The sequence below is a fragment of the Lycium barbarum genome, chromosome 4 (genome assembly GCF_019175385.1).
Source record: "Lycium barbarum isolate Lr01 chromosome 4, ASM1917538v2, whole genome shotgun sequence".
NCBI lineage: Eukaryota > Viridiplantae > Streptophyta > Magnoliopsida > Solanales > Solanaceae > Lycium > Lycium barbarum.
Window position 1 is genome coordinate 70,958,854 of NC_083340.1, and position 25,332 is coordinate 70,984,185.

At 35.6% G+C, this 25,332-nt stretch overlaps 1 protein-coding gene and 1 non-coding gene across 2 annotated transcripts; one reads left to right on the plus strand and one right to left on the minus strand.

The window, feature by feature from the left end:
* Positions 1-1,386: 1,386 nt before the first annotated feature.
* On the minus strand, positions 1,387-1,493 carry LOC132638880 (small nucleolar RNA R71). The gene has a single exon (XR_009581941.1). It is a non-coding gene; the product is annotated as a small nucleolar RNA R71 (small nucleolar RNA).
* A 1,461-nt stretch (positions 1,494-2,954) lies between these two features.
* On the plus strand, positions 2,955-25,332 carry LOC132636079 (mitogen-activated protein kinase homolog NTF4-like). The gene is made up of 6 exons (XM_060352751.1): positions 2,955-3,460; positions 4,346-4,475; positions 4,946-5,083; positions 11,126-11,458; positions 11,976-12,156; positions 24,756-25,332. Exons 1-6 carry the CDS (start codon positions 3,243-3,245, stop codon positions 24,929-24,931), a joined length of 1,176 nt encoding a protein of 391 aa, XP_060208734.1. The 5' UTR covers positions 2,955-3,242; the 3' UTR covers positions 24,932-25,332.

Genomic DNA, 25,332 nt, shown 5'->3' on the forward strand with positions numbered 1-25,332 from the left:
TTATTCCATGAGTATTCTTTAATCATTATAGACTGGTGACTAGTATTAGACGTTTTTCCCGTATTTCAGAGATGTTTTAGTATCATTACGTTGAAAACGGGTTGATTGCATTTAGTTTGGTTGAGATCGAATGTTTCTGTTGTTGATTTTGAGACAGGAAAATTTTGGATAGTCATAAAAATAGGGGAAACTCTGTCCGATTTTCTGTAAATTCTCGTTAAGGCTTGCTTTGGGAATCCTACCCCATAGCGCCGGTCATGGTCCTAAATTGGGTCGTGACAGCTTAATTAATTGATTTATTGATCACCAATTGAATACTATCTACGAATTTATTCTGTTCACCCGAAATGGGAGGTCTATTTTTCATTATAGGATAAGGTAGGGCTTGTTCAGTGAACCAACGATTGATCTGGCACTAATTAGGGGTTCTGATTAACTTATAGCTAGCAAGTGACTAGCTAGTTGTAGACCTCTACTTAATTTGTCTTTCTTAGTCAAATACCAGAGATGCAACTGTGTTCTTATTACTTGAGATAACCATGAGAACACATGCGTTTTAGTAGTTTGAATAGGCTCGGTTTATAAGGAATGAACTCCGGAGTAAAATCAACCTTATGGCTAGTAAACTAGATTTTCAATGAATAACTAAAGTGATACACAACTGGTTTGGATAAATTACCCGTAGCTCTAGGATATATCTCTCTTCTGAATTCGCAATCATCATATTTATGTTTGCTTGCATTTACGTTTTTACTTTAACAGATAATAATTTGATAAACTTGGTCTTGGTACTTAATCTGATTTGAAATTTAATGATTAAGTCCTCATTGAGGGTGATAATATAATTATCTACATATTACTTGTCGACCATGTGCGCTTGCGTGTCTATTGTGAATCGGTCGGACTTCTAGACTTACTTTTTTTTGTAGATTAAATAGTTTTATTTTTACTTTTCTTTTTCCATTTTATCATTTGTTTGTTTAGTGTGTTATCTCAGGAACTTCCCAAGACGACACAAAAGACAAACAAGATGGTGATAGAGGCGGCTATGCCAAGGGTAGAAAACATGAGCCAAGCCATTGCTAAACCTATTATCACCGAACACTTTGAGCTGAAACTAAACATGGTGCGACTAGTCCAATCTCAGAGCCAGTTTCTGGATAACCTACATGAAGACCACAACAACACATAAATTAATTTTTAGAGGTCACAAACTCTTAGAATTCCACAGGAGTGACTCTAGACTAATCAGGCTGACTTTGTTTCCATTTTCCTTGTTGGGAGAAGCAAAATCATGGTTGAAGAACGAGCCTGCGAATTCCATCTGTACATGAGACGGTCTTGCTCAGAAATTCTTGATAAAGTCCTTTCCATTAGAAGATTAAGTCTCTCAGGAGTAAAATTTTGGGATTTGAGCAAGAGCAAGGGGAGACATTTCATGAAGCCTGGGAGTGATTCAAGAGATTAGTCAAAGAGTGCCCTTATCATAGGCAGTGTAATTAGATCTTAGCACACTTTGTGAAGAGCTTACACAATGAGATTAAGATGCTTCTCGACTTTGCTTGTGGAGGGTAGTGCATGTAGAAATTTTTTATGAGCTTAAGACACTGCTCGACAATGTCACATCAAATAACCAGAAATAGCAAGGTGAGGTAAGTAGAGCTACTATTCCCAAAAAAACAAGTGTCATCGAGGTGGACGCTACTCAGTCCTCCTGCTAAATTTTGTGATACATTTTAAATGCAAGGGTATCTAGAGAGATGGTGAACAAGTGAAAAAACTCTATGTCACACTCGAGTGTTAAAAGTGTGTTGTAAATGAGATGATCACATTCAACAGGCTACAATATCAGGTTCAACACGCTTTGTACCAGCTATGTAGGACCAGATTTCCTTGCTTATACAACTTACATGTAGAATGTCATAATATGTTACAATATTTGTCATCGTATAAGGCTAAGTTGTTATATGCTAAGGTTTTGTGGAAACTACCATCAGTAGCAACAGTGAAACGTAATACAGATGGAGCTAGAAAAGGGAGTCTAGGTAGAAGCTCATATGCTTATTGTATCATAAATCAGCAGGGAGATCTCAATATGCATAGGTAGAGGAAATCCAGATGACAACAAACATGGAGGCAGAAGTTGTTGCAATCAAAAGAGCTCTTCAATATTGCAGAACTAATCAACTCTTTGGAGTATAGAAACTCTTTCTAAAGTATTGCAACAAATTATTCAGAGGCATAAGAAACCACCTTTGGAATTGATTGACATGGTTGAAGACATACAAAAGGATTTGATTGCTTGTCAAGCTCAGATTCAACATATTTTCAGAGAAGGAAACCAATTAGTAGACTGTTTGGCTAACATGGCTTAGGAAATCACGGCTATTATACAGGCAAGGACTTTTGGAGAGTTACCAGCAGCAGGAAGGAGATTGATCAACACTGACAAATTTCAAATTCCATATTTGAGAATCAGGACACAAAAATCACACTGAATGAAGACTTTGTGGATGCTTTGCAAATCTGTTGTAGTTTTTAATTTTTATGTCATATTTTAGCAATTTATATTGGATCGACGTCTAAGAATTTTGTAATAGCTTTTAGTTTGTTGTTTTGCTTTAAATCAATAAAAGAATTTTGTTAGATAATACTAAAAAAAAAAACATTTTTATGGGGCGAAAAAAAAAGGAGGCTCACAGACTCTTAAAGTTACTTGTTTCCTCCCTTTGATAGTTTGACAATAGATGCTCGAGTTTATTGTCGTTAAAAAGGATTTTGTTTGCCGTTCTGTTATGTGTATTGCCTTGAATTTGCCATTAGAAATTTGGTTTCTCGTTAGCATAATATTAGCAATGCTGGTGAATCTTTTGAAGCTGGCAGATGATTCATGCTTTGGACCACTAGGACGTGGCTACTTGAAACTATTTAAGAAATGAAAGGATGAATATTTTAGGTTCTTTAACAGCAGAAAAATAGCTCAGTATATCGAAGAAAATAAAAAAGAAAACAAATTAAACATGTGGGAGTTAGAGAAAAGATAAAATAGGTGTAATTCCATTTCCATCTCATGGTCATCTTTGATTGAGATCTGTTTTGACTTCCATCAACTCCACTTTCCCAACACACACACACACAAAAATTCACATATACATACATACATACATACAAAACAAATAACAAAAGTACTAATAACCCTTCTTTCCAAATTATTGATTCTTGAATTTTCTGACAAAAGAGATATGGATGGTTCAGGGCAGCAACGAGATACGATGATGTCTGATGCAACACCACCACCTGCGCCGCCGCATGCGGTGGGGGGAATAGAGAATATTCCGGCGACGTTGAGTCACGGTGGGAGGTTTATTCAATATAATATATTTGGTAACGTATTTGAAGTAACTGCTAAGTATAAACCTCCTATTATGCCTATTGGTAAAGGTGCTTATGGTATTGTTTGGTGAGTTCTTTTCTTTGCTTACCTAATTTTTTTCTTTTTTTTTATAATCATTTTTTTGGTTGCTTTGATGCTTTTACATTAAAGATTTTGACTTTTGTTTGTTTAGTGAGTTTTTTCATATGCCCTTTTGGTTATTTTTTGCATATACCCTTTTGTTTCTTTTTTCCCAATACTAATTGTTTTGGATCCCTTTGATGCTTTTTTGATTAAAGATTTTGACTTTTGTTTGTTTGGTGAGGTCGTTGTTATGCTGGTTATTTTCTGCATATATGATACCTTTTTTTGTTTTTTCTAATCTTTTTTTTTTGTTGATTAGAGATTTTGATTTTTTGTTGGCTTGATGAGTTTTTTCTTGGGAAAATTACGATCTATGTCTATTTTTGAAAATATTTACGCTATGTAGCCCATACTTTGTGTATAAACACCCGATGTAGCCCATATTTATGTATAAACACCTTTTATACACTATTATACAGTTTATACCAGGTTGATACATTATGTATAACACTTTCCCCCCAGGTATAATGCTGTATAATATTGTATAATGGTGTATATTAGGCTGCGTGGTGTAAATATTTTCAAAAACTGTATATTTTTGAAAATATCCAAGTTTTCTTTATACCCTTTTGGTTAATTTTTGCATATACCCCCTTTTTTTTTCTAGTCATCTTTTTGGTTGCTTTGTTGATTAAAGTTTTTAACTTTTGTTTGTTTGGTGATTTTTTTTCCATTATACCCTTTTGGTTACTTTCTACTAATTTGAAATACCCTTTCCTTTCTCGGCTATTTCTTAATTTTGTACTTGTAAGGTACTTTTTTGGGTTTTCTTGGATATTTTTGTTGATTAAGAATTTTGACTTTTTTTGAATGATTGAATGTGTCTAGTTCTGCTTTGAACTCGGAGACAAATGAGCATGTAGCAATAAAGAAAATTGCTAATGCTTTTGATAACAAGATTGATGCCAAGAGGACTTTGAGAGAGATCAAGCTTCTTCGGCATATGGATCATGAAAACGTCAGTGAGTCATTTCTGTCATTTCGAAAATTCTTTTGAACTGAGTAAGTTTAACTGTTCTAGCTTATTTTTCAGATGAATCTGGAAATTAGAAAGATTAGGTCTTGAATGTAATCACTTGCTCGAATTTAGTTAACTCAATGTATTAACTTAATTAATAATAACAGAATATTACATTGACCTATTGCGGAGAGAATGGGCATATATAATTTGTTTCTTCTCTGAAATGGTAAGATATATAATTTTGTTCTTTGCTTAATGCCATGGTACCTTAACATGTCTGACGGTGTTCATGTATGTAAGTATGGAATTGATTTCATCTAATATATTCAGGACGAATTGTATTTCTCTCTCTTTAAATTGCATCTATTTGGATATAGATGTGTTCAAGATATTTGAGGAGGCTATTTAGAAAGGAAAATGAGTATACCAGTTTTTGCTGTTGGCTAATGTGATATCTGTCATTGCAGATTGTTGCGATTAGAGATATAATTCCACCACCACAGAGAGAAGCCTTTAATGATGTTTATAATGCGTATGAGCTTATGGATACTGATCTCCATCAAATTATTCGCTCGAATCAGGGTTTATCTGAGGAGCACTGCCAGGTTCTAGTTAGAACATTTATTTTCTTCAGACAGCTATTTAGAAACACTAAAGTCTGAGTACCCAATATGTTTCTCAAAGCTTGTTTCTTTTCTTCTTTTTTCCTCCTTTTTCTGGTTAAAAAAAGAGTGGATGAAAAATATAATTCTCATGTTTCGGATCATTTTCGCCATTTTTGTTATTTAAACCACACATCTTGTTTTGTCTCCTTGGAAGAATTGTTTTGACTGGCGTGCAACTAACATCATGTTTGAGCTAGTGAAGCTTGACAATTTTTTTTTTCCTGAGAAGGTAACATATTTGTATATTTATATATATAGAGACTACACAAAACTGTGTAGTCCCCCTAATTACAGATTACAAAAGGGTAAGCATCTGATCCTGTGTCATCTCACAAGGATTCTAATACATCAGAGATTGATTCATTATCTTCTAAACCTATGCCTTTACACCAAAAGTAGAACAGCCCTAAACACTTCATTTTAATCTTCTGGAAATGGTTGGCTTTGTCTTCAAAACATCTTTGGTTTCTCTCTTCCCAAATTGTCCACCAAATGCAAGCTGGAATAATCTTCCATCTCATTTCCTGAATTGCATTACTGCCTTCTCTGTTCGAGCATGCTAGCACATCAACTATCTTACTTGGCATGGTCCAGAGAATCCCCCTATAATTGAGGAACATCCTCCATAGTTGTTCAGTCAGTTTACAGTGCAACAATAGATGATTAATTGTCTCAGGTTCCTCACCACATAGAAAACAACTGGAACAACTGGAACATAGATGATGACCTCTCTTACAAAGATTGTCCAGTGTGAGTGCTTTTCCTCTAGCTAGTAGCCATGTAAAACAAGATACTTTATAGGGAACTTTGACTTTCCATGGCATCTTCCAAGACAAACACCTGATCTGATTGTTGAAAAGGTTGAATTCTTTGTAGGCTGATCTGACTGAGAATTTTCCTTGATTATTTCCTTGCCACTTGATGCTATCCTCGGAAGTTGTGGTTCCTGTGAATAGCTCTAGAGTTTTGAGGAATTCTGTCAGCCTATCTATTTCCCAATCACTCAAGCATCTTCTAAAGATCAATTTTCATCCTTGGCTGCTCCATATCTCCCCAATTGTTGCATGTTGCTGCTGAGATAAAATATGCAGATCTGGAAAGAGTTGTTTCAGAGCTCCTTGACCTAGCCATTTATGCTCCCAAAAAGATATCTTCATGCCATTTCCAACTTTAAAGCTTACCTTGTTCATGAGTTTAGGCCACAGGTTCCTGATTGACTTACACAGACTGACCCCATAAGGACCCTCCACAGTCTTGGTTGTCCATTTACCTTCTATGTCATACTTTTCTTTGATCACCTCTTTCCATAAAGATTCTTCATCACTAGCAAATCTCCATAACCATTTCACCATCAAACTTTGATTCTGGGATTTCACATTTTTTATGCCCAATCCCCCTTCCTTTTAAATGATCTAAAAGGAATTTAAATGATCTAATTTTGGTCAGAGCAACGTGTGGCCACAAATTTGGTTCCTAGCTTTTAAGAACGGGGAAGGAAAATCTCTTGTTGAGAAATGGAGATTCTTTTATGCTGTACACGTTGCACTTCTGTGAAGTAATATGAGATATGGAATCTCGTTTGGCTTCTATTCTCACGAAATAATGCTCATGGAAGGATAGAACTTAAAGTAGCTTTCAGTTGGCTTGAGATAACTTTTAGATTGAGAATTCTGTCTAGCCTGAGATGTTATGCACTTTCTACGAGAAGTGTATGTTTTGTTGTAAGATTTACTTTCCGTGTAGGTTTACCTCAGTGGAATAATGTAGTCAACTTACTGAAAACAACTAAAGAATAAGGCTACTGTTCCATGGATTCTTCCTTTATGTTGATATGCTCATGTTGGACGAGTATATTATTGGTGTATTAACTTAGTAAAATCCTCCAAAGTCCCTTAGAGACCTATTAACGATTCAGTAGACAAGTTTAAGTTACATACTCATGTTAAGTTCTATACAAAGAACTGAACCATTGTAGAATACATGCAACAAAGAATTCTCAAGGTTTAAGATAACCGAATCACGTTAGATTTATTGGACTTCAAGATATAACATTAAATTCCTAGGAGAGGAGCTAGAGGAAACCATCCACAATGAGGTCCATGATGAAAATTTTAGAGACAAGTAGATTTACTGGAAGAGTGCTAAGGCTAGCAATGAGGGTACAAGTCATCACATATCTAAGCTCTCTCCTAAATTAGAGAAGACGAGACAAATTGCAGGAAGAGTCCTCCAAGAATGCACGTTTTTATATTTAGTGAGTGGAAAGCTGAATTAGTGTATGTAAGGTCGAAACATTCCGATTATGCAGTCTGCGGTAGCAGTTGTCCAACATTTAGATATTAGAATGGTTAATTCAGTTTTTTGGTCGAAGTGTTGCATTCTATCCAATCTATCGGAAGTCCCTAGTGCAAGCCCCTTCAGTCTAGTTTGACTCTTTCCAACTAAGTTTGCTCTGTGGTTTTGTCGTACCCAAATTTTGGCAATTACAAATTATGCGTTGGAATAAAACGCTCGTCTACCTCAGACATGTGGCATTTTGGTAAATGGGCTTATGTTAACATTCCATTCCTACGGTATGCCATAGTGCCGGCTTACTAGATTAAACTTGCCAGTCTCATAACAAATGAGAATTAATTTTCTAGACCTAATAATTTCAATTAGCCTATTAGATGTGAACCGCTTATTTCTTTGTTATCAAATGGCTTATTGGGTATGGAGTAATCTGTTTGATTTGAATGGACAATGTCCGGTAGTGTCCAATTCAAGAGGAAAAGGAGGAGTAGAGCTTGGGAAGTGGCCACAGTGGCACTCTTGTGGACCATATGAAAGAAAGAAGCTAAGAGTGTTTGAAGAGATTGCAGATGCATCCATATGAATTTGTGGAGCTTTTGGGTTTTTTTTTTTTTTTTTTTTTTTGTAAAATTCTATAAGGCTCTTGAGAATCTCCTCATAGATTACTGGCTGCTCAATTTAGATAATTATATTTTTATCTGAAACTTTCTAGTCTTTGTTTATACCTTTATATGAGGGTTTCCTTTTTGGTATCAAAAAACATATTAAATAATCAATAAAATAAAAAAATGAGTTAGAAGTATTCATTCAAAGCTTCAAGTTCTAGGGTAGACATATCTACTAATGGAGCTAAAATACAAAAACATTACAGGAATTCCTAACTTTTTGCAGTCATTTCCAAGACCATTTTTACTTTACTGCTGATGACAGTATGTTGGATACTCTTATATTAATTTTTTCCTATGAAGTAAGGGAATTTCACTGTTACCATTCTCAAAAGAAAAGTAAGGGAATTTCATTTAAGACATTAAGAAGATGCAAGTAGTACAAAGAGGAAGTACATAAAGACAGAGACAACCCTACATACAAAAGAAGATGGTCTAAAGATAAGGAGCTGATAAAGTCCAAAAAGTTAATAGGGCAATTTACAGGTTCCAAAATATGCCAACTATACAGCCATAAAGGACATCAGGAGTTGATACTTCACCAAACCTCTGTGTTTCCTTTCTGTCAGAACACACCACAAAAACATGCAGAGATCATTTGTCGAACTTTCTTGATGGATTTATCAACTTTCCATGAAGACCAGCTTTCATAGGCATCCTTGATGTTCTGTGGCATCGCCCAACTTAAACCAAAGATGGAAAGGAACATTCACCATATATCTGTTGTAATTGGGCAGTGAAGAAAGAGATGTTTGTTGGTTTCTGACTGCTGTAGGCACATGAAACGTCTATTGACCACCTGAATGCTTCTTCTGCTGAGATTATCTTGGTTAGACATACTTCATTCAGGACTATTCAATTGAAACAGGTAATTAGTCTTCCAAAAATATTTCAAGCCCATCTATCAGTGATATCATTGATGGATCACATATGAGAGTAGCCTTCTTTCACAGTGTAAAGGCCATCCCTAGACTTAAATTATCATCTGAATTTTTCGCAGACTAAGAAACGTTCAAATTTGGCAAGCAAATTAAGAAGTTGTTGTAGTTCCCAGTCTTGCATGTTCCTCCTGAAATGAATGTTCCGACAACTGTCTTGCCGATTCTGAGAGTTGGTGGAGTCCTCATCATGAGCTTCTAATAGAGGCCTGGAAAATCAACAGTAGGATGGAACTTTTTACCCGTTGTCTTTCCAGAACTTTATGTGGGTGCCATTGCCCTATTTGAAATAGGAATTCTGGAAAATTCACTCTTGAATTTTCTTATCTTGTGGACCAACTCTATGTGGATTCCTGGACAACTTGGTACATTAGCGGTTTGGGAGGCCATGTTGAGTCCTGTCCACCTCTTTCCGTAACGAATTCTCCTCCTAGTTGTATCTCCACATCCATTTCATCAGCATGTATTTGTTTTGAATGGAAAGATCCCTATTGCCGTGACTTTTCTAGCTTTTTTGGCATCATGACCTTTGACCATTTTGTTAGATTATATTTATGTTCTTTGCTGCCTCCTTCCAATAGTAGGTTCTCCTGATCTTGTCCAACTGCTTAGCTATTTTGTTGGCGATTGGAGTAAGGGACATCAGGTATGTAGGGATGTGCTATCCAACAAACTATTGATGAGTTTCAGCTTTCCCCTCATAGAGAGATATTGTCTTTACCATGCGGATATTTCACTGCGAAATAATAAGAAATTGTTTTTCCCAGGTATCAAAAATCTAGTAAATAAAAGAAATAGTGGGTTCGTTCGTTTCTATGGTTACTTCTTAAACGATGCTTCTTTTCAAATTTCTGTGCACTTGTATTCCTGAGGAGATAGGAATGACCTGTTGTAAGCTATTGATACTACAATAGATCCAAATGTTAAGCTCCTACCAGGCCGGGGGAGCCTCTTAGTGATCCTGGAAGATATAGGAGGCTGGTAGGAAAATGGTATTATCTCACTGTGACTCGACCCGACATTACCTTCCCAGTTAGTTTAGTAAGTCAGTTCATGGATTCTGCTTGTGACGGTCATTCGATTGTAGCTATACTCATTCTTCGATAGATAAAGCCTGCTCCTTGTAAAGGACTTGTTTACGAAGACCGTGGACATGAGAAAATTATTGGATACGGATGCAGATTGGGCATGGTCACCCTTTGACAGACGATCCACTTCTGGATATTGTGTTCTAGCTGGGGGAAATTTAGTGTCTTGGAAAAGTAAGAAACAAAATGTGGTTGCTAGATAGAGTGCAGAAGCATAATATCGAGCTATGGCATGGCGACATGTGAACTCATATAGATCAATCACCTACTGAGGAGTTGAGATTTGGAATGATTCAAGAAATGGAACTTTTGAAAGATAATGAGGTTGGACTTCACATTTTATTGAATCCAGTGTTCCACTCTGAGGAGACATCATCACAGAGTTCATGCGATCAAATGATCAGCTCGCAGACATATTCACCAAGTCCCTAGCCAGTTCTCAAACACGTTGTATATGTAGCAAGCTTGGTACATATAATTGTATACACCAGCTAGTGGGGTAGTGTTGCAATCTTTGTGAATATTCTAGAGTATATGTAAATATAGTTTGTAGCCCTAATTTACTCCTATTGTAATTAGGTGTTGTTTTCCTTTCCTTGTAGAACATGTAAAAATAGTTATTTAAACCCCATTAGCTTGAGGGAATGATCAAGCAGAGTTCTCTCTTATTTTCTCTTCCACTTCACAACTTTAATATAGAAGAATAGAAAACTTAAACAAACACCACGAATATGTCTATACAACTTATACAAAAGAAATTTGGTTCGGATTTTTTTAAAACTACAGAACCAAACCTAATATTATCGGTTGGAAATCAAACCAACCAAGTAAAATAATATGTCGGCTTGGTTTGATTTTCGATTTGATTTGATTTGATTTTTTGGTTTTTCATGAACACCCCTAATGTTAATAAGCGTATATTGTGCTAGTTAGATTATAATGCATTATCGTGTCAAAATTTGTCTGACTAAAACTAAATACTTCTACATTTGGGTGCAGCATTTCTTGTATCAGATCCTCCGTGGGTTGAAATACATACATTCTGCAAATGTTTTGCACAGAGACTTAAAGCCTAGCAATCTTCTCTTGAATGCCAACTGTGATTTAAAGATATGTGATTTTGGGCTAGCTCGTGTCACTTCTGAAACTGACTTTATGACCGAATATGTTGTGACAAGATGGTATCGTCCACCTGAGCTGTTGTTAAATTCATCTGACTATACCGCAGCAATTGATGTATGGTCAGTGGGTTGCATCTTCATGGAACTGATGGACAGAAAACCCCTATTCCCTGGCAGAGATCATGTACACCAGCTGCGTCTTATTATGGAGGTATCTATTGTTCACTATCTACCCCTTCCCCCCTTACACTAAAGAAACGAGTTTACTAAGTTTTTGTTCGTTTATCTCGTTTTTCCTGTTTCACCTTTTTGGCACTAGCTGTTTTGTCGAAATCCATCTAAAAGCGAAAAGAAACATAAAATTGTAGATCTAGGAAACCAGAAGGAGAAGGCATAGACAGAATGTAGTTTTATTTTTGAACAGCTGCGTCTCTAGACATCAAGAATTACATGTAATCGACTATGTTTTCTTCTCAGCGAGTGTTATGCACATATGTATTATTTTATCTTAAAAAGGAGAACATATTAACCTGCCACTCTCTTTCCTCTCCAGTTATTAACAAAGTGATCAATGCATGATTGTTTTTTTTTTTTGTTTTTTTGTAATATAAATATATAGTTTTTCATAGTAATGACCCCAAATCTCTCTTAGTATCTTACTTCATGCTCAAATTCATAAATATGATTACTTTTACTTAAATTATTCTGGTGCCCGAAACTTCTTGCAGTTGATTGGTACTCCTTCAGAGGCTGAAATGGAGTTTTTAAATGAGAATGCAAAACGATACATCCGACAACTTCCTCTTTACCGTCGACAATCATTTACTGAAAAGTTCCCACATGTAAACCCAGCTGCTATTGATCTTGTCGAGAAAATGTTGACATTTGATCCGAGAACGAGAATAACAGGTGCGAAGTTTGAGACAAGTTTCTCTCCTAGCTGCATTAATCATTTGTCTATCTGCATCTTGCACTATTTCCTTAATGTGTACAAGATCCACATGTTTTCTTGCAAGAGATCGTACATAGTAAGAAAAAGGGCATTCACTTGCCAGTATCTCTCACTAACACACGTTGCTTTGACATGCACATCATCCTCGTAGTTAGTATTTGCCATGTTAGTGAATAGGGTATGTGCTCCATTCTCTTGATATATTATCTGCATCGTGGCAAAGGAGTTACTGTATCCATTCCTTGATGGACTTAGTTTGGATGCTACTCCCTTTATCCCAAATTGTTCGATATAGTTTGAGTGGACGTGGATTTTAAGAAAGAAAGGATTTTGACACATACGTTAAATACACATAAAATATAAAAAATATTCATTGTACCAAGGATCTGTGGGATCTCCAAATATTCATGTCATGTTCTCAAAGGTAAAAGGAGAATATATAGATTATGTAGTTTCTAAATATAGAAATCATGGATGCTAATTTGATAGCAAATGAATGTGTGGATGTGAGAAAGATCTCCAAGGTTCCTGGGATTCTATGCAAGCTAGACGTAGAAAAGGCTTATGATCCTCTTAATTGGGATTATCTGTGGAAAACTTTGGAGAACATGGGCTTTGGTCGCAGGTGGATCAAGTGGATAAAGTTTTGTGCCAGTACAGTCAAGTTCTCTGTCTTGATCAATGGTTCACCTTCTGGTTTTTTCTCTTCTGAGAGAGGATTGAGACAAGGGGATCCTTTATCCCCTTTTCTCTTTATTTTGGCAATGGGAGGACTCTGTGACATGTTGAAAACAGCTCAAATAAACAACAAGATCAGGGATTTCAAGGTCAATGCTGGTGACATTCAAGGTCCCTGAATTTCCCACCTTTTATACGCTGATGATACACTAGTTTTTTGTGATGCAGAGAGTGATCAACTGAAGCAGCTAAGAGTTATCTTTATCCTTTTTGAAGCTATTTCTGGGCTCCACATCAATTGGGAGAGTAGTTTTGTGTATCCAGTCAATGAAGTTCCAGGTATCAATAGGCTGGCCAACATTCTGGGAGGAAAAGTAGGAGTTTTACCCACTACATACCTTGGCATGCCACTGGGGGCAAAGAGTAAATCCATGAATATTTGGAATGCAGTGTTGGAGAAATGTGAGAAGAAATTGGTAAGAGTCAGTATCTCTCACTCGGAGGTAGAGTAACTTTGATCAACAGTGTACTAGTTGCCTTGCCAACCTACATGATGCCTTTATTCCCCATGCCAGTTGAGGTCATAAAGAAGCTGGACACCTTGAGAAGGAATTTCTTATGGCAAGGAAACTGCGAGACAAAGAAGCATCACCTCGTAAATTGGTGTACAGTTATCACTAGCAAGCAGCGGGGTGGATTGGGAATTAAGAACTTGAGGTTACAGAATCAGAGCCTTCTGCAGAAATGGTTATGGAGATTTGCTTCAGAGGAACAATCCTTATGGAAAGAAACGATTATGACCAGATATAGGATGGAAACTCAGTGGATAACAAAGGAAGTAAAGAATCCATATGGTGTTGGGCTGGGGAGAACTATCAGGAACCAGTGGCCTAGACTATGGCACAATTCAAAGATAAAAGTAGGCAATGGTGGGAAGACATCTTTCTGGAATGATGTCTGGGTAGGTGTTCTCCCAAACGCACACGCAAGTATAGTAGTATACGCGATCGTACAATTAATATAGGATTTTTAAGTCCAGATATCGTACCCACAGAGACTTATGATTAACTGTTTACTAAATTAAACGATACTAATTATCTACGCAAGAAGTAAAATCTCAAGATATAATTGTTAACTAACTAAAAATAAAATAAAACAAATAATGAACTTCAACCAAGAAAGAGCGGATTTTTATCGGAGAAGAGATAGATATAGGGCTATGACCACTAACAATCCAGTTGAGTCTTCAAATCGTTCTACCTATGGGTTACTAGTTGACGGGTTGATGTTAACTTTATGAGTATCTTCCGAGTTGCTCACAAGCCTGTAGATGCTACTATAACGCCTATATACCTATGGTCGTCAGAGGTAACAAGAACGCATTTACTTCTCCATATTCAACTAAACAAGGCTAAAGGGTATATCCCTATCCTTATTAGCGAAACGATTAATCGAACAAGCTCTATTTATTCTTATTACGCATGCAAATTCCCTATCTCTAGTTCAATTCACACGCCACAGATAATGTTTAATTAGTGATCAAGTAATTAACAATTAAGCACAAGAATAAATAAGCAACCCAAAAATATGGAAATTTAATAGATAGAAACGATAATCAAACGTCAACTTTCATGGTTGTGTCAAAACCCTAGAACTAAAGAGTTTAGCTCCACATAGACATGGAAGAAAAACAACAAATCATCCGAATAAAATCGTCAAAATAAGTATTACAGAGAAGAGAAGATAAAACCCTGTAACTACAGCCTCCACGACAGCTCCAAGCTCTCTCTAGGTCAAAAGTTCTGAACTAAGGGTTTCAAGTTTTTTCAAAGTTGTGTAAAAACGTTGTCTAATGAATTATTTATAGGTGTAGAAAAAAACCCATATAAAATAACTGAGTCCAAAACAAATTGGGAAGACTTTTAATTCCGAAAATCCCTTTCCTTCACACTGTGTAATGCAGTAAAACACCGCCTCACGTCCAATTTCTTTGTCTCCAGTTGTTGGTCTTCATTTCTGGCTGCCAGTACTACTACAAAATTCAATTGCACATTTGCACTAATCATTACGTAATAATTATGTTTCCCACTTGTCTCCTCTTTTTTTTTTTTTTTTCCTTTATTTTTCTCACATTTTATTCAATTTTGCTCCAACTCTCTTCATCTTCACACCGCTTTATTCCTACACAGTTAAATATAATATTAAGCACAAAATAATATAATTAATACTCAAAAGATGATTTAAAGTATTAAAATGTGAGACAATAATGGGTAAATATATGCATTTTTGGCCAAACATCACCAGGTCAATAATCCCTGAAGAGTTTGTTCCCTGATATTTACATTCTGAATCAACAGCAGAAGGCAAAAATCCTGGAAGTTAGAGATATTCGAGGATGGAACCTCAGCTTTAGGAGAATGCTCAATGATTGGTAAGTGGAAAGGTTGATAGGATTTTACAACACCCTTGAACAGTTCAAGGATTACTCCAATGAGGTGGACAGTTTAGTTTGGTTGAAGGATAAGCAAGGTAGATTCTCAGTCAAATCTGCCTATAAATGCATCAGTAACATCAGTCCTCAACTTGGTTTCTGGCCATGGAAGATGATTCGGAAAGTTAAAATTCCATACAAAGTGGCATGTTTTACATGGTTAGTGGCCAAACAAGCTGTTTTAACACAAGATAATGTGATGAAAAGGGGTTTACAACTTTGCTCCAGGTGGTTTTTTTTTTAATTTTGGGAAACTGAAGCTGAAACAAGAAATCATCTTTTCCTTCATTGTAAAGTGACTGAACAACTTTGGCAGTTCTTCATCAATTTGAGAGGGCTTAATTGGACTATGCCAAGGAATACAGTTGAAGTTGTGGCATGCTGGAACAGAGATGGTAATTTGTCAGGCCATAGAGAGAGATGGAAGATTGTTCCAGCTTGCATCTGGTGGACAATATGGAAGGAGAGGCATCAAAGATGCTTTAAAGATAAAAGTATCACCTTCCAGAAATGGAAGATGAATTGTCTAGTGTTTTTGTATTTTTGGTGTATTCATGAATTCCCCTAAGAGTCAGAGGATATAACTAGTATTCTAGATAGTGTATAGGGCTATAGGTGGTAGGTTTTGCTTTCTGTAACTACTACTTGTAATTACTACTGAAAGTACACCTTTGGTGTATCTTAAAAAAAAAAAAAAGAAAAAAGAAAAAAAAGGGAAGATTACCAAACAAATTAGGGAAGACAAAAAGGAAAGAATGTGATAACTTTCGACCTCAAGAACATAGAATTGAAAATAAAGAAAGTAAGTAAAGATAGAAGCTAAACACAAGTTAAACAAAATAGACAACAATGAGATGGATAAAATCTAATCACCTTCGATTAAACGATCAAGAACAAGCACCTATTCTATTTGGATCCTCAAGAGGATTGATTCCTCTTGCAAACCAGGGCAAGGTCAGGGTAGGCAACACAGGGTTTCTACCCATTCTACTAACTACAAGATAACCTAAGGCTCACAAGCATTCATCAATTCATCATTTGTCAAAGTCTAAGGAACTAAACTCTACTATTTATAGTAGCTAGCTATTTATCATAAAAATAGCCCTTACGTAAGAAGACTATCGCTACAATGCAACTAATGCCGGCTAGACATGCAATTTGGTCGTTTCTTACAAACCTTTCATTTGAAATCCACTTTAGCCTATTGTGGACCTTCAAGTCTTCTTGGCTTGATCTTCAAAATCCCCGTGAGCTTCCATATCCAAGATGAAAATCTTGGAAGTTGTCATTCTCCCTCCTCGAATTTGTAGCTCCTTTAATTATTATTATCTTATAGGTTATCAAAAAAAAAAAAAAATAATTCACGAATTCGAACCTTGCAATACTTGGACGGGAATAAGTACATCACGAAACCATCAAAAGTAAAAAATGTACATGGTAAAAATGAAACAATGAAATGACCATGCATTCTTTTAATCCTAGACTTTCCCACATTTTCTCCAAAAGCACTCTTGTGATAAAGACAAGCATCAAAATAATCAATAAAGATCTTTCATCCAAGTAATACTCTTTCACGTGTCATAAGAGAATAAAATATATACAAGATGCTGTAACCAATATGCCTATGAAATGAAACTAATATGCCCAAATTGGTATTATCAACAAAGTAGATCAATCCAACTCATAAATCAAGAACCCAAATTGTGCAAGATAAAGAATCCACATAAAATGGTTCATGTACCATCTTAATCCCAATATCATTTGAAGATGTATCAAAGAGGACACCCTTGAAATGTAGCTAATATCTACAAGAATCAACCATTCAACTAAGATATCAAGTACTTCGCTCAAATGAAGAAAACAATCTTGGCTCAAATGAAGAAAACAATCATAAAATGAATCAAAGAAACTAACAAATCTAAATATTAAAGCTCGTAGATCAATGTTAGTTTCCTTAACAAGGTGGACCAATTTATCTCTCAAACCACAATTCAAATGTACCTTCATAAATTTAAGGTAAGAGAATCAACCAAGTTAAATTTCAAAAAAAGAATCAACCAAGTTGCTTACAACTCTTACGCACAAGTTCGTATCCCCGGGATAAAAACAGATGTCAATCTAAAAACATCCTTGGGTTTCAAACTTAACATCGCAATATAAGAATGGCATCAAATAACAACATTAAAGAACTTTTTTTATCGTTTAAGTTTTTTTTTTGATATATAGCAAAACACCAACATTAAGGAAGTGCTGATGAAAAATACATCCAAAAGAGAACTTTACAATGTGTATAAAAATCTAAGAAAGTCAACAATCGCCTCTTTATCAAAAAAAGAAAGTCAACAATCGCCTTTGGCTCTAAAACATAAGTCAGAGCTTTTCTGAACCAAAAACTAAGCAAGGATATACATTTAAGCTTAAGATTAATAATGTTGTCCTTCTTGTATTCAAAAGCTCTAGCATTCCTCTCTCGCTATATGACCCACCAAATAACCGCAGGAATTGTGAGTCCACGCGGTTTTTTGGCACACACCATTTCAAGCCCAAAATGATTAAAAAGAGATGTCAAATCTGTTGGGTAAACTTGCAATCTAAGAAGAGGCGATTGAGTTATTCCGCCTCCTCTTCACAAAGATAGCATCAATGTTGTCAAAAGCGAAAAGTGCTAAAGCCCTGTTGGAGCTTAAAGTGCAAAGCACAATTAAAGCAGGGGCTTCACTGAAAAAAGCGCACTATGAAGATATGTGTGTGTGTATATAATATTTAGAGGACATAATAGACACATAAATGGTAAATCTATATTGCTTATAATGAAGTATAATTTCATCAAATCATCATCTTAAGTCTTAACCACTGAAATCAAAAGTGCGCCTAAGAGCAAAAGCGAGGCACACAAGCACTTCACCGCTCCGCGTGACCTCAAGCGAGGCACACGTATCAGAGGGCCCTTTAAGTTCCTTTTTTAAATTATAGGTTAGTCTGTCACAATTTCCTAGACCATATTTATGGCAAATAGCCAGGGAAATATGGAAAAATTAATTAAGGGAGCAAATCAGAGTTCCCAAAAGAATAAAAAAGAGAAGATCGACGGAATTATAAGAAGGCAAGAGGAGCTGAAGCAATGCAACAGAAAAAGACAAATTCAAATAAACCTGGGACAACTGCAGCGGAATAAGCCTTTATCACAGGTCTTCTTCTCTGTTTCTTTTTCTGTTATCCTTTTTGTATGCCTCTCTCTCCTATAGTCATTTTTTTATTCGATCTTTTTAATAAGATATATGGAAAAAAAAAGTTCTCCATTAAAAAATGTGTATTTGACTGAGTTAATTTTTTTTCCCCTGATTTGGTTTTTTGCTATTTTTCCTTTCGGGTAAGGTGGATACATTGGTAAAGTTGAAAATAAATGGGTTTGGTATATATAGTCCTGTTTGTATAAATTTTGTAGAAGTATTTCATGATTCATGGTGCCAACTTTTATAACTATCACTATATATGTAACACTTGTAAAGAGAATAAGAGAGGATAATAACAAAGATACAAATGGTGAACTAAACAATTTCTTAGAAGTCATGACCATAGTGGTGGACCCCAGTGGTGTTCACCTTTATATTCTTGCTGTATATCATTATTCAACAATTACAATTGCATGCAAAATGCCTTATATTATTTTTTGTTTTATTTCAGAATTAAAATGGCTGAGGCCATGTTTACTGTATATTCTTGTTGTATGTATTACTACATGGGACTCTTGTAGTGTCATTACGATCCTTCAAATTGTTATATTTTTGGTGTCAGGATCCCTTTGATTGCCTATGGACAAGTCCTCGGCCATTTCTAATTCTGCAAATTAAAAAAAATATGTAATGCATCTTGCAAGCAATTATAACTTTAAATAATACGCCAGTGTTATCAAAGGCGCGCTCTAAGCTCGCTTAAGCCCTAAAGCGAGGCTCAAACCATGTTGAGCGCTTTGGCTCGCTTTATGTGCGCTTCAGTGTCATCATCAAGGCTCTAAGACATACTTTTCCTTGCCAATGAGCCTCTCTTGATGAGGCTAGTGATTAAGATATTTCACTTTATCGCAATATTTTTACAATTTCTTTGTCCATATATTTGCTATTCATGCTTATTATTATTAATCTTGGACTAAACATATGTATATATTTGTATTATTGTACCATTGCACTTTTTTTCATTAAAGCGCACGCTTTATTTGCGCTTTTCGCTTAAAGGCCCAGCTGACCTTAGAACTTTTTTGCGCTTTTCGCTTTTGATAACACTGTAAATACGCCAGGATCCCTTCGATTGCTTTTGCACCAGTCCTCTTCCATTTCTAATTCTGATTATATATATATATATATATAATGCATCTTTCAAGCAATTGGAGTATAATTTTTAAATACTAATACACAATAAGAACATAAAGCTGGACAGTCCTCTGTCATTTTTAATTCTGAAATAAAATTAAAAAATGATTTTATATAATGCATTTTGCATGCAAATAATTTTTAAATAATAATATACAACAAGAATATAAGGTAGACAGGTCCTTGCCATTTTAATTCTGAAATAAAACAAAACATAATATGTAAGGCATTTTACATGCACTTATAATTATTACAAATGATATACAACAAGAACATAAAGGTGAACACCGCTAGGCTCCATCGCTATGGCCATGACTTCTAGGAAATTGTTTAGTCCACCATTTGTATCTTTATTATTATCCTCTCTTAGTCTCTTTATAGGTCCCCAGACCCCAAGATGTGGGATTTCACTGGGTTGTTGTTGTTGTAGTCTCTTTATAGGTGTTACATATATAGTGATAGTTATAAAAGTTGACACCGTGAATCATGAAATAAGGACAAGTGTCCCGTTTACTTCTACAAAGAGGGCTAAATATAGAATTTCAGCACCAAACCCGTTTATTTTCAACTTTACCAGTTTATCCACTTTAGCCGAAAGGAAAAATAGAAAAACGTCAACTCAGTCAAATACACTTTTCTTAATGGAGATCTTTGTTGTCTATATCTCTTATTAAAATGATCGAATACAAAAAGGATAAGAGAGAAAGAAGAAGACCTGTAATAAAGGATTGTTCCGCTGCAGTTGTCCCAGGTTTGGTTGATTGTATCTTTTTCTGTTGCAGTGCTTCAACTCCTTTGGCCTTCTTATACTTCCATCGATCTTCTCTTTTTTAATGTTTTGGGTCTGATTCGCTTCCTCAATTAATCTTAAAATATTTCCCTGACAATTTGCAATAAATATGGTCTGGGAAACTGTGACAGACTAACTTATAATATAAAAAAGGAATTGTAAAGGACCCTCCTACACGTACGCCTCGCTTGAGGTCACGCGGAGCGGCAAAGTGCTTAGGCGTGCTTTTGATTTCACTGGATAGCATATGTTACAAAGAATGCTGCGTCTCATTTGAAGATCAACAATGGTGAGGCATCTTTCATGAGCTACGATCCAAGATAAACATTTGATTTTGTATGGAGCAAGATTCTTCCATAAAATCTTCCAAGGAGACATGGTCAGGGAGGGGTTAGTCAAGGCTGCATAACAGCTTTTCACAGAGATGATTCCATTATGAGACTTTTTCCTGATGATGGAATCAGCTTGAGAGATCAGTGGGAGGGAGGAGAGGGTTGGGCTTATTCATCAATTTCCCAATCACTGAGGTTTCTCCTAAATGGAATGAACTAACCCTGATGTGACTGAAGTTCAGAATCTGTTCATGACAGGGGTGTAGCCAAGCCACTAGTCGTGCCAAAATCTAATCTTTGTACCATCACCTACTTCTAAGAACATTGTTCCCAAAATAGCTCCAAAGAGCAACATTATAGTTGAAGGTAAGCGATTTACCTCCGTGGCTTTGGAAATCCCATAAATTTCAAACAAGCCAATCTTAGCTTGAAAAAAGTATGGTAACATTTAACCCACTTGTATGCCAAGTTGGTGACTTTACTCTTCCTTCCTTGCAGTTCCTTTAGGGCCTGTTTGGAAAGCCACCTGGTAATTGGAATTGGTGTAATTACTAGGGTAGTAATTGCACAGCCTAGTAATTACACAGTAGTGTAATTACGACGACATGTTTGTTTATCATAACATAATTACAGTGTAATTACAAGCTTGTTGTTTGGTTGCACAAATGTAATTACACAGTTAGTTTAATTTAAAAATAAAATTAATTATAAAAAATTTAAAATTAATATTTAAAAAATATTTGCCTTTATAAATGATATTTAATAGGTTATTTAATAACACATTGTTTCTTGAAATTATATTAATTAATAATCATATATTTGTAACTAATATTGTAAAAAATAATTGATATATATTTTTCAAATTAATAATATTTAGTTTTAATTAATTATAAAACTTAAAAGAACACCTTTTTTGTGAGAACATCATGGATTGGATGTTTGACAAAAAAAAAAAAAATTATAAATATAATGCCATAACATTACTCAAATGTTTGACACAAAAAATCCAAACAACATGCAATGTGAAAGAAAATAATAAAAAGAAAAATATATTTTAAAAAATAAAAATAATTAAAAAGTGTAAATAAAAAAGAAACTAAAATAATATAAATAAATAAAATAATTAAAAATCAAAAGAAATTAAAATGATAGAAATAAAAAATAAGCAAACTAAAAAGTAACTCTGTAATTACAGGGTGTAATCACAACCCCCCCCCCCCCAAACGAAAAAAAAAAACCCAAGAAATTGGAGAGTGTAATTACACCCAATTCCCACCTAACAGTGTAATTACTTGGTCAAACAAACAAGCTAAACTGTTTAATTACACCCAATTCCAATTACCTGGGTGACTTTCCAAACAGGCCCTTAATGATGAACCTTCACAAAGAATCCAAGAAAGTAAGTTAGTTCACCAAAATAAGAACTATCACATTTAAGCTTATAAAATTCGCGTCAAGCTTCAAATTGATCATTCTTAATCATTTTTCTAGAAGCATTAACAAATCCTAGCCAAAATGCATCCTCAAACCTAGAAATATGGTAAGTAAAAAAATTAATACCAAAGAGGGAATAGCATTTACTTCCCTTCTCATTTATAGCCAAATCGTCCTTGGGAATAGCATTAGGACCCTCAATTCCATCTAAACAAGGCAGTTCCTCATTAGAGACCTTCACATCAACCAAAGAGGGAGTTATTTCATTTAATCCCAGACAAATAGTATCTATGTCAAAAATCAAATAACTCTCTTCTTTGGATTTGCACTTCTCGAATTCCAACCCACTAATACCATCAAGAGCAAAAAAGTTCATAAGGAAGATATCTTCCAAAGTAAACCCATCAATGATGTCCAAACAAGTATATTTTTTTTTGACAATGATAACATTCTATATATCCACAGGTATACTATACCATAAAAGTATAGTCCCCCAACCAAACTATTACAGATTATAGCAAAAAAGCGCCTTCCTATATTACTAGTTACATATTGTCCAAAACATCAAAGATATCTGCTGTTTCAACTAGACATTCCTGCTTACACCACAAATAGTAAAGAGCTAAACCATTCATCTTTAGCTTCTGTATGTCACTATGTTTATCTTCAAGGCATCTCTGATTTCTTTCTTTCCAAACAAGTATATTCACCTTCAAGTTCAATATTTGGACAACTCAAAGAATGGTTCCCACATGGCTTGGAAGGGGAAAAATGAAATTAAGATGATCCCTGAAACAACAACATACCCAGTGTAATCCCACAAGTGGGGTCTGGGGAAGGGTAGAGTGTACGCAGACCTTACCCCTACCATGGGAGGTAGAGTGGCTATTTTTGGTAGACCCTCGGCTCAAAGAAAGAAAGGCAAACCCAATCAGTCCGGAAAAAGAAATAATAGAAGTAAAGAAGCCGATGCAATATACTAAATGAAGCACGACAAAGCAGAAGTATGTACAAGTGGAAAGAAAGCAGAACTTCGAAGGAATGAACTCTTTCTATTACAAAGTGAATGTAAAAAGGCCCTTTGGTACCTATCACGACCAAACGAATGAAAGAAATATTTTTGTGGAAGGCTATCTGCCACAATTCATGGCCATCCTTTTCTCCTATACGTTTTCGTTAGGAAACTCACTCTGTAAATCTTTTTACTGTTTATGGAGAAAAGGGAGCTCCCGCTTTGAATATTGTGTATTTACATGAAAGTGGTGCACAGTGTTTTCTGTTTGTGAGGAAATTGTGCACAGTGTTTCTGTTTGTCCTAGTTAGGCTATTGGAAAACATGCTTCTTGGTGGTATCAGCTATGTGTGTTGTTGCGTCTTTTGTTGTTTATTAAGTGCACCTATTTATTATCATGAAGAACTTGGATGCAAAGAGTGACACCCCTGCTACTCACTTAAAGGGAAACTAAAGAACTATTAAAGCGCAGATGGTGAATTGAACCGGTGGACCTTATTTGTGCTATTAAATAAAAGAAAAATCTAAAGCGTGGAATCTGCATTCCAGTCATTAAAGCTCTGTGCTAATGAAAGTTGCAAAGGCTTACTTACGGCCCCGTGCTAAACGATTTACAAGTAATTACTTTTTGTTATTGCTATTGAACAGAAGATGGTAGATATCATGATGTGTTAATAATTAGCTAGAAAATTTGTCCTGTTGAACAGAAGAAAGAAGAAACTGAGCTTCTAAACTAGTGATTTAATTGGGCAGCAATAACCTTTAAAAAGCCAAAGGTTCAGTGTTGCAAGCCAAACAAGCTAACCTTTGTTTAGCATTTATTAGTCTTGTTCCGAAATCATGTGGCAAATGCTAGAATCGCACCAAGATACGTCCTGTTGTTGCACCTACTAGACTACATCCTCTGAGGTTCCATTCTGTTATATTAAGTGGAAGAATGTGTTGGATGATCGTAATAGACTTCATATAATTGAGGCGCTGATAAATATCTTGCCAAAGATGGAGAGAGCATCGCCACAAATGAAGAGAAAATTAAAATATGCGGATCAGGACAAGAAAGGGAAAGATGTTATTATAAAGAAAGGGAAAGATGTTATTATACTTTTTCATTTTGGAATTTGGGCTATATATAGGGTGTAAATGCTACAGGTTCTTAGGAAAAGTGCTACTACCACTTCTTTAGCGGATACTGAGTCGATTCCTCGGCCTGATATGAATTGTAGTTTATGTACCGGTATTGCTTTCAAGTGCTATGCAGGAGTTTGAGTATGGCATTTTGCTAGTATTCAATGTTTAGTTCTTTTCATTGGTTAATAGTAATTCTCTTCTTTCCATGCTTACAAAATGCTACCCTGCTTCAATTAGATCGCCCTTTTGCATCCGACAGGTTGAATACTTATATAACTAATTGGTCCACATACTGATCCTTTTTCTGTACTTCGTTCTTTTCAGTTGAAGACGCACTTGCACATCCTTACCTAACATCGCTCCATGATATCAGTGACGAGCCCATTTGTGTGACTCCTTTTAGCTTCGACTTTGAACAGCATGCCCTTACGGAGGAACAGATGAAGGAGCTGATTTACAGGGAGTCCATTGCGTTTAATCCTGAATACCAGCACATGTGAATAATCGCTGGTAGATTGTTGTCGGTCTCATCTCCGTGTTACATGTTCGTGTATATATGTGTGCATTTTGTCCGGGAACATGGATGAGTTTCTTATGCAAACACTTAGTTATGAAGCTGATTTATGTATGAAGAATTGTTTGATAAGGTGGATCGATTGTATCGTTTCTGTTTTTTTTTTTTTTTTTTTTTTTTTACTGAAAATGAAATTCTGGTGGACGATGTCTGTATCAAATTCAGGTAGGGTTAAGGTCTGCGTTCATTCTACCCTCCCTGCACCCCATTTTGTGGGATTTCACTAGGTATGTTGTTGATGTCTGTATCAGATGCAATTCTGTTGTCATTGACATTCTTACTTGTTTGCCAACACGCCCATCAATTTCATGCTTTGCTTTTATTCTA

Bases quoted from the DNA above. Each gene is read 5' to 3' on its own strand.
- LOC132636079 (XM_060352751.1), top strand. From the start codon at position 3,243: ATGGATGGTTCAGGGCAGCAACGAGATACGATGATGTCTGATGCAACA. The intron at 3,461-4,345 runs GTGAGTTCTTTT...GAATGTGTCTAG, and splicing joins GGTGCTTATGGTATTGTTTG to TTCTGCTTTGAACTCGGAGA. The intron at 12,157-24,755 runs GTGCGAAGTTTG...CGTTCTTTTCAG, and splicing joins TCCGAGAACGAGAATAACAG to TTGAAGACGCACTTGCACAT.